Here is a 10,413-nt window from a genome sequence, read left to right as displayed (position 1 = left end):
CACTTTCTTTTTTTGCTCAACATAGTTAGTATGGATTAAAATATTAAGAAAGAAATCACACGAGGTACCATCACGACAGTCACAAGTCGACTACTGAGCGCACCAAATTCCCTGCAGCACAGTTTGGCCAAGCAATGTAGCATGATCACCTGTAGCCAGTGATGGCCAAGCAGGGCGTGTCATCACGAATCATATGAGTCGGCTGTGTGTCTTGACCTCCGTCGAACCCCTGAGACTGACTCACCAAACCCCTAGGGTTCGATTGAACCCAGGTTAAGAACAACTGTGCTAGAGGGAACAACAACCTTCAAGCAGTAACCTACCACACTGAAAGTTTTAAGTTTAGCAAAGGATTTCCATGGTGCAGTAAGGCAGCCCTGTTTTTTGTTTGTTTGCTTTTGTGAATTAGCCATTTTAATGACAGCCTTTTCCCATTGCATGCAAATATCCCACTAAAACAATTCCCCTGTCAATATTTTGTACGGACATTAATTTCACATCCCTTGCTTACGTCGGTCCAAAGCAGTTTAGATTGGTTTAAAGAAATACAAACAAGCTAGAATGCCCCCCCCCCAAAAAAAATTGCAGAATAATACTGAGGTGCAACCAGAGAGACTAACTACCTACCATAAATGCTAAAGGCTGCCATAGCTTGCAGCCTTACCAGCTTCTAGCTATGACAGCACTTTAAATCAGATGTAAGAGTGATAGTGATCTCCTCACAAAAACAAGCCAACATATTTCTCAATACGTGCGCTTTTAAAGTATCATAAACAAATGTGAATATTCAGTGTTTAAGTGTAGTCATAAATTTTAGCATAGCATAAATATCTCCATCTGTGAATGGGCGTTACTGTGAGTTACATTGATATATGCCCAAATATTTTGTGTAGCCAATCCCAATTCAGAGTAAGCTACAGTAAAGACTGTTCTATTTTTCTTGATCATAAGCTGTGAAATCATAAGTGGCACTTCTGGGCAAACATCAACATCTTTTCAACATTCAACTTTTCAACTTTCCTCGCTATTTTCTCTCAAAGAAAAGATAAAAGCCTGATTCCAATATCAAGTCATCACAACCTTTGATGATCTTAGTGAAATTCTTTGATTTCAGTTGCTATAATGTTACTAATGATATATTGCAGAGCCATCAGTTATTGCATAAAGCCAGAGGTTTTTTGGAGGGGTTAGACATTAGCAGTCACCACTTAACAGAAATGCAAATGGACGATTTTGCTAATAATTATGTCTTTCTTATATTATATAATTATGTCTTCTAGTTTTTATTCTTTTTAAAGTCAGCTTGATCATTAACAGCCCAGTTTGCAGACTGCAGAGGCACACCGACAGTGCAGAGTCAGACAACTCACACCCACACACTGACTGCTGACTTTCTTTAGGTCACACTGGTTTTGAATTCTTACCATAAGGTATATTTCATTCTACTTCACCTTATTTCCTGGTCTCAGCTCTGTTACATGTTACCCACAGGATGTCTGGGCAGGTCTGTGACCCTCACAGAACAGTTATAGGAAGTATGTTGGGTTTTTGGACCCCTCCTCCATGTCATACACAAACATAGAAGCATGCACATGTGTTTGCTTGACTCCAGGTCTGTACACCTTTGTCCAAGCAAAGTGTGTGTGTGTGCGTGCGTGTGTGTGCGTGCGTGCGTGCGTGCGTGTGTTTAACAGCATGAAAGGGCACTCTATCTCCATCTCTCCTGAGAAATAAACACGAAGGCCTACTGTGCTCCGTCAGCTTTAGGTCATACCGTGGCCTTTATGTGCGCCTTACGTCGTTCCTTACGAAAAGCCCTCTGATCTCTGCTGCTGGTATGACTGACCACGAGAAAGAGTTGCATGTGAGGAGGCTTTTGGTTTAAATGCAATAGTAATAATAGTAAGAAGAAGTTGAAGAAGAGAAACATAACAAGAAAGGACAGAAAAAGAATAACGCGCATTTTTTTAGCACCTTTCAAAGAACCAAGCTTTACATGCATGCAGCATTAGCTTCACAGAAAGTCATTTCTTTCCAATCAAAAGGTAATGATTCAAAATTCTCTACACAAAATTAAAAGGCATCTTCCCTCACATTTTAAATTTTGCTGAACACTGAAATAAATTCAGAATCCGCTACTCTGTCTTATATAGATGCCTAAAAGCTGCTATAGCTATATCGGCCCACAGCTTTACTGGTCTGGGTAATCTCCAGATACAGCAGACATTTATTTTCTGTGAAAAGCTCTAAAAATCCACAGGAGGTTAACCAACCCAACACCAAACAACTGACAAACAGTCCCAGCCTAGCTTGTAATGCATTTATTAGCTAAAGATCCAGATATTTCCCTGTTACTGGAGTCAGAGAGTTAAAAGGAGAGTGAATGCTGGATTTACATAATCAGGTAGATGGAAACATGACTTCAAATTAATGGTAATCTTGTTTTTTATCTCCTGGATGTGTAACAGGCAGGTTGAAAGGTGATAATATGGCAGTGTTGTGTTTACATCTTGTTTCTGTACTAAATAAATATTGCAGCATATGTAAGTGATTGCAGGAAACCTTTTCAATCTAAATACAGCATGTTGTGAAACATAGTGGAATACAAGGCCGAGTGTTATGAGACCAAATGCTTCCTTCTTTTTCTTTCACAACCGTGTCACAAACAGCGGCTGCAGCATCAGGGCCATCAAGAATCCTGCTAAAGATTACCTTGGCTACTATGGGAATCACAAACTCTGGCCCTGTTGCTGTGATATGGCTTTAGTAACCAGTAGCTTGCTGATAAGTCATGTTAAGATATAGTTTGCAATCAGGTCATATCTAGTTCTTTTTTTTTTTTTAACTAGTCGGGATGAAATGATGAGAGGCTTGCAACTGGTTGATTTTCCATCCATGTTTTACATGTGGGCAGAATAGAATATACACAAATGCTACATCTGTTCATCCTTGATTTGTTATGAATCAGTGACTATATTTTGCAGCTGACAACCAGTCCTGTTTACTTGCAGGCGCAAGTCTTTGCTGTCACTACTTGTCACAAGAGATTTCAATGTGTATGGCAATTACAGTGTTTGTTGGTGGCTGCCGGTGGGTCCGCTGGGCATCTATATCGCTGTATAATTTCACCCCCCCCCACTCCACAGAGTAATTCTATCACTCCTACAACCCAGCGAGAGGCAGACAGTAGGGACAAGAACATCCACAGATAAATCCATTTAAAGTGTATTTTGAATCTAATCTATGATGGTCTCCTGCTCACAGGATGTCAAGGGAGAAATTGTGTTTGCTGCATGTAAGTTTAGGGGAAAAAATACAGCTTTTGGTGTAGGCAAGCACTATCAATCACCCTAACTATCTTAGATTTCTTGTGTTCTTGTACAGACTTTCTGAATACATTACTGGGGAGAGAAACAAAGGTCTTATAGTGCCCCTGGTGGACTGTTGCTGTGACTGGCGGAGGAGCACAGAGGGCCAATAGTGCCACCTAAAGGCCAAGAATGTCCTTCCTGTTTCTAATTCACCATTTTAACAGTGTTTAAATGTGGCTGCGGTATCATTTGCTGTGTGTAATGTATTGGAAACAATTTAAAATCACATTTTAATGATTGAGTACAATGTCTTGACTAAATGGGGCAAATATAACAAAACACTCAAACATGAAACAAATAGGCTCTGTGCAAAGCGAATTCCTCGAGTAACTGCAGAATAATGGCATGACAAACTGTTTGAAAGCTGTGGAAGCAAAATCTTAACAAACTTTGCAGCCTTTCTCAATATTTTACATAAACAAGGGTGTGTAATCCATTTAGGTCCCTCATCTTATGCACAGCAAAATGTTTTAAACATAACGTGTCTTCGAACTGTAACAAGTTTATCTTTTGACAACATAAAAGGATAAACAAAGCTCAGTGAAAAGACATGCAGTGTGTGTTTGACCATCGTGACACCTTATTCTAAACCTGCTGAGGGTTAGTGCTGCTTTCTTTGAACAAAAATAGATAATTCCTCACTGAGTATGGGGTCAGAGTTAAACTGGATGGTGTTCAAAAGAGGCTTTGTGTGTGTTGTTTCGAAACTCCAGCTCAGCAGGAGGAGTGAGGGAGCGATGATGTACCATTTACCAAACATTGTCTTTGGGATTTCTGTGTGCTTTAGACCCCCATGTTCTCCTGCTTAGTACCTGACAGGTGTACATGCCATACTACCCCCCTCTCCAAATGATCACATGTGTAGCTGTGTTAGTGTGATGCAAATTACAGCTTAAACCGAGCACACGTGACAAAATAACCCAATAATATAAATGCAGACTATGATCTGTGAAGGATGAATGAAGGTAACCTGAACGTGTCTGGAGCTTTTTATTTTATTCTAAAACCATCAGCGCCTCTCTGTGGTCAAACAGCCAAACGGCAAGAGGCCAGTTCTCTTCTAAATGTAACATTTACATACATTTTAGAAAAGAGCACATGCTAAATACACATTTATTACAAAACATTCACATTGCTAGACAACCTGAGGCTGGCTACAGAACACCGGTGAACTATCTGACTTGTGTGTCTTCTTTTCTGAATTATTGGAAGTGTTAACACTGATTTAAACCTGTGATGTAAATCTGATGTTTTCAGTGTAAGGTAGACATGTCAACAAGAAGCGTCAAGAGCATCAAAGAGGCAGCTCCGGGTAAGTTCAAACTTGAGATTTTCACTTCCTATTTAAATCCACAGGAAATCTGCAATAATACCGTTTCTTACTGTAACACAGATGCACTGCCTTTCGACATTGCAACATTCTTTCATTTCACAGTGCAATCAGTGATAAACTGCATAGAAATGTGATGAAATTTGTCTGAGGTCATAAAAAGTGGCATCATTTAAAATGAGGTTAGAAAAATCACATGGGATCTTTGGTAAATCTTAGAGTTTAAAATGCTAGAAAAACTAGAGTAACCTCCTAAACAGTTTATCATCACAACAGTATACAGGTAAAATAGTAAGCTAATGCTAAATATTTCAACTGCCATTACAATCAACTTTTATTTTATATGAAGAATATAAAGATGTGCTTCTTTTAGTAAAAATTACTAGAACAGCAGGTTAATACATTAGCACACAGCTCTCATACTGGAGCCACTACAATAATACTTATTCAAAGCTAATTTCATTTCAAAATGATGTATAAATAATAATAATGCCATTTAATCGAGGAAGGCAAACCCATGCTTCCTACAGATTTATAGAGCTATTTGTTTGCATAGTGTAAAAAAAAGTGTCGTTTTGTCTCAGAAACATTTTTAGCTTAATTTATCTTAACCATCATGTGAGAATGTTAGCATCTGCCACCTGCTGGTTAAACTTCTTTAGCTTTGGCATTACTGTCATGTCATTTGTTTCACATCTCTCGTCTTGTTACATCTGGTTTTCGTTATATTGTGGGCTGGAGTACTGGTCCTGCATGGCTCCAGCTGCTGCCCCCATGGCCGCCTGCTGCGCTGCTGCCTGGACGTGAGGGTTCTTCCAGGCTCCTGTGGTCCACTCCTCCTGAGCTTTGGACATGCTAGCCCCACTGCCACGGTAGAAGTTATGGATCTGCAGGCAAGGTGGGATCACAAGTCATTATCAACCAGGGAAGTGGTTTTAATTACTTTCTTTCACGTACACATAGATTATTAGGTGCAATGTTTTCTAATCGTTAAGCCTGTAGATGAATTTGCGGCATATTTAAGTTACTGCAAAGGATTTTATGATTTTAGTGATAAAGCTAACAATGGTGCTTTGTTAATTTGAGTGAAAAATAATCTCCAATCCTGTAGTAAGAACACCCTAGTAGCTACAGAACATAATAGAAAATTGATTCAACTAGTTTAATAAATTGTGTTTAATGAGAAAATGTCTGATTTACTTCAGTGTAGAAATGCAGTAGTTAAACACATACCCTGGTGAGGGCAATGAAGGAGAGTGAGGCCACAGCAGTGAACATGATAGTGGGGACCAGCATGATGAGCGCAATCAAAATATTATAGCTGAAGAAAGAGATGGTGGCCAACCAACCACTGCAAAAGACAGAAATGACTGTTAACACAATGTCATTTAGAAAAAAAAATATTTGAAACTCTGAACAAAGCAGGAGCGGCAGGTAATTATGTGCAATGGGTTATCAAGTGTTCTTCCACATAATACCACCACAGAACATCTGGATGTTAAATGGAAATGATTTTGAAGACTCTAAATGCTGCGATATTAAGTTTAAAAGTTTTATAGCTCATACATGAGGATATCGAACTGCACATGGTGACATTTATAAACTTTATGGAGTTGTCATAATATTAATTTCTGATCATCAGCCTGAGTCAGGTGACATTTTGAGGACCGCTTTAACTGCCTCTCAAAATCTAATAACAGGACAATCATAAAAGTTATACGAGAGCAATATCTGATGGTCCATCACTGTCGCGTTAATGAAAGCAGTGAACAAGACCTTTAAAATATACATTTATACTGAAGCAAGGCATTGTTTGAGCTCAAAATGTTTCATTGTCTCAAAAGTAGAATTTGTAGTGTCATTCAAACAAACTTTGATTGTTTTTGTTAGCTTTTGTTGCAGAATGAATTAATCACTTGGAAATGTTCGTGATTTTTAATAACAACAGTGGTACTTGAGTCCCTGTGCTTCTGTGTTAAGCCACATACTGTATAATTCATTTCCAGTCTTGCTGTAGTGTCTGTTATACCAACATTAACACTGTAGGAATGCTATCTATGTCACATTATATTCACTTAAGTTTAAAATAAAGGGAATTCCTTGAATGAAAGATTGATGCATGTTAAAAAAAAAAAAAAATCAGATCTGAATCTGTAGATTTTTAAAGAGCATTATTGTTCCATTCTTTTCCAGTCTGTTTCTTACCATACTCCCCATCCTGGGATGCCTATGCTCTGGATTATGCTGATGCCAACTTGGGCCATGAACACAAAGAAGAACAGCATGAAGTTGAAGGAGCTGTCACTCCTGAGAAAAACAGAAAAGAGAAGTAAGCATTTACGTTTGCATGCTAAATTTATGCCTCTACAGCTGTTTGCGACTCCTACTTGCTCCTGTGCAGACAGTTCTTCCTTTCATCCTCCATGGAGGTGTTATGTGCATCTACATTTTGTATTAGTGCATCATCTACTGTGCTAGAAAACACGCTGGCCTCCTGTGACTCAGCAAACTGCTCAGGAAACATACCTAGGCTCAGAAGATTAAGAGACCATTTATGCAAAGATTTCTCTTGGCAGTCCAGTCTCGGCTACGTGTCACTGCTGTACAGTGTGTCACCTCATGAGACAATATCTCCATGTCAGCAGAGGATTCAAAAATGACTCTGCCCTTCAGCGAAACAGTGGAGAGGATGTTCTGGGTGCCCTTCTGTCTCCAGAGGGACCGGTGGCACATTTATCCCTGCTGTCACTCAATATTCTCACAGACTGGAGGACAAATGAGCTTAAAACAAAATCAGCAATTGACCTTTGCCCTGGATGAGCAGACTGTCTGGTTAGCATTTATAAGCCAAAGGTAATACTAGGTTTGTGGCCCTTTGTAACGCATTTGTGAGCAGATGTGTGTCTGTTAGTCTGTTTATCAAAGCTCCTTCTGTGGACACCCGTGAGTGGAAGTTGAAGGATGATATAGTAAAACACATTTGTAATAATATCAAATATTGCTAAACATTAAGGAATGACCACGTATGGAAATGTTGGAGGCTGGAGAGGGTGAACCACGATGTAGATATATCATCAGCCCTTGTTTTTTTTCCATAAAGTAAGATAGTTGGGTCTCTAGAGGAGGCTGGGAATAAAAATGTGTGCTTAGAAATTGCAAACTTGTCATAGGTGACATTTTAAGAAAAAGCTCTGTGATCATGTGTCAAATTGGACTTTGAACACTGCGGTAGAAGAAGAAGAAGAAGAAGCATTGGACTTACTTGAAAGCTTTGTAGATGGGCCTGAACCAGCAGACATAAGAGCAGGGGGTGAACATGAGCAGCCAGATGATGGCCAGTCCAAAGTTGGTCACTCCACCGCCACCAAACATCCAAGCAAAGCAGCCAATGAGATTCACAGCAAGTGTACAACTGTTCACTGTAAGAGCAGAGATATATTTGGCATTGGAACCAAAGGGGAAAAAAATTGAAAAAAAATCTATCTGCTACATGCACATGCATATGATGGAAGAATTTGCTGTGAGAACAGCTTTCATTAACATAATATGACTCAAAAGAAGGTTTGTGTTCCCTGAATAGCTTTTTAACTGGAGTCATTTGCTATTAACTACACTTGTTCCTAATTGGGGCTCTGCGCTCTCGTCCCATCTTATGTCTTTAAACTATGAAAGAAGGCCAGTCGCTTTCAAATGTGAGTCTATAGGGAAATTTTGAAGCCTTTTACAAGAAAATTATGAAGCCAAACACAGCTGGAACATGAAAGCTATTTAATAAACACTTTCCCACATGCATAGCGGGGGAAAAAAAATCTGTTGGCTTGAAATGGTTTTCACAAATGAAATGAGAAAAATAGATGTACAAACTGAAAAGCACTTATCTACAAAAAGCAACGTGTAAGAGAATAATAGCACAGTGAAGCAGATTGGGACTTTAAATACCTGCTTATGTTTATCGTATAATAAAAAGGAGACACCTGCAGAGAGAAAAGAGGTTAGCTGCAGTTATAGATAGTTCAGACTAAGAGATGCATGTTCCTGTTGTGGTAACATAATTATTCCACTTGGAAAACATCTTTGGAAATGCAGTCAACACTGAGCTGTGATTTGCAGCAGGTATGCGGAGTGAAGATGCTCCTCTGAACTTTCTGCATTTGGCCAAAATCAGCTGCAAACTTGCATGAATCCGCCTGCATGATCTTTGTTTTCAACATTTTGTGCTGCTCTTCCACTCCTATAAGGTAGTGTTACAGCACCTGTGTGAGTGTTGCATCTGCTCTGGGTTTTTCTTTGCTCTTCTTCCTGCCCTCTGTTCTCAATTCATGAACACGCAGGGAGCCTCCAGAGCAGAGCATACCACAAACATGATTGTGCTGCGTGTTTATAGTGTAATAAACTTTGATGAAAATGCTTCTGGCAAAGATTGTTTAACACAGTTTCAGTGTTAACTGCTCTGCTCAAACCAAGGCCATCTGGTCAGTGCTATGACTCATTAGCAAATAAACCAGTCAGGATATCACCGCCGCAGCTAATAAAAAAATTCTTTCAGACCAGAAGGACTCTTGTGAACCACTGGCCTACTGTTACATAGTTCGTATCTCAAACTGATCACAGAGAAGAAGACACTTTATGGGACCTGTGTGAAAATTCCAAGGATTTTTTTCTCATCTTCTGTTCTTTTGCAAGGTTAGGAAGTCTCTGCAGTAAAATCAGCTTCATATGTGAAATATAGGCTTCGAGGTTTATGTATGGCTTGACGTAAATGACAAAAAAGTTACACATTCATTACAGCTGCACTTTGAGCCACTCACACATCCACAGATGGTACATTTTCTTGCACATGCTGCGGTGCTGTTCAGGAATCTCTTCGAAGTCTTGATAGAAACATGGCTTTAGAGGAATGAATCCGGGCAGCGGTGGGAAATTGGGTTCTACAACAAAAAGTTTAATACCAGTTAGACATGTCAGACTGAAAATGGCTTCCATATGTCTTGTTTTTGCAGTATATGACTTTTACTGACCAGCCATGTGGATCCTGTGTAGCTTTACGGGTCTACTGCTTCTTCAGTCTCTTCAGTCTGTCAGATGAGGAGAAGCTTCAGGTTAGAGGGGGACTTGCATGCAAAGTGAATTGGCAGTTATTTTTACATGCATATGATTGGTGAAGGAGTTGACTTTATTACACTACTGTGCCAAACCGACACGTTTTACAGGAGGAGAGTGTTAAACGGGGTGTTATAAGTCCAGCGTCGGCGTCGAGACGTTCTGCCGGGGGATTTAACGTGTGAGCCCTCCGGCCACGTCTCACTGCTGCTGATAAGACTCCAACCACTTAGTCCTTCCGATCTCCATGGAGGAAATACCAGCGGGCGATCTTGGCGCACACACCGATGACAATCACATGCAAAGTGCACTAGATGATTTCAAATGCACATATTCGCCACGCATGTGTGAATGCAGTCGGGTGTTTGGAATCTGGCCATCACAGCCAGGAATTACGGATCTCGCAGGAAACATAATCTGCTTACCTCCTCCAGAGAGCAGCCGCTCCTCTGCTCCGAGTGCTCTCCAACGGCAGCTTCACCTGGCTGCTCAGCTGCGTCTGAATAACGTTCGGACACTATCTAGCAGCAAACTATTAGACTGGTATATTATCTTACTTTCTTCTGCTCAGTGGAACTACAGCGATAAATCCTGGCTCTCCTGACCCCTCGA

General features: G+C 40.0%; 1 protein-coding gene across 1 annotated transcript; it reads right to left on the bottom strand.

Annotated features, from left to right (window-relative positions):
- Nucleotides 1-4,344: 4,344 nt before the first annotated feature.
- LOC111571660 (secretory carrier-associated membrane protein 5-like) lies at nucleotides 4,345-10,413 on the bottom strand. Its single transcript, XM_023274924.3, has 7 exons — nucleotides 10,227-10,413; nucleotides 9,720-9,776; nucleotides 9,510-9,629; nucleotides 7,964-8,120; nucleotides 6,907-7,008; nucleotides 5,935-6,052; nucleotides 4,345-5,588 (listed from the first exon to the last, which is right to left on the bottom strand). The coding sequence occupies exons 2-7, from the start codon at nucleotides 9,724-9,726 to the stop codon at nucleotides 5,409-5,411; spliced, it is 684 nt and encodes a 227-aa protein (XP_023130692.1). The 5' UTR covers nucleotides 9,727-9,776; nucleotides 10,227-10,413; the 3' UTR covers nucleotides 4,345-5,408.

This window comes from Amphiprion ocellaris, chromosome 1, assembly GCF_022539595.1.
Source record: "Amphiprion ocellaris isolate individual 3 ecotype Okinawa chromosome 1, ASM2253959v1, whole genome shotgun sequence".
NCBI classification, from domain to species: domain Eukaryota; kingdom Metazoa; phylum Chordata; class Actinopteri; family Pomacentridae; genus Amphiprion; species Amphiprion ocellaris.
This window is presented reverse-complemented; position numbering and strand designations above follow the sequence as displayed.

Bases quoted from the DNA above. Each gene is read 5' to 3' on its own strand.
- LOC111571660 (XM_023274924.3), bottom strand. The intron at 6,053-6,906 runs GTAAGAAACAGA...TGTCTTTTGCAG, and splicing joins ATCCCAGGATGGGGAGTATG to TGGTTGGTTGGCCACCATCT. The intron at 5,589-5,934 runs GTATGTGTTTAA...CCTTGCCTGCAG, and splicing joins CCTTCATTGCCCTCACCAGG to ATCCATAACTTCTACCGTGG.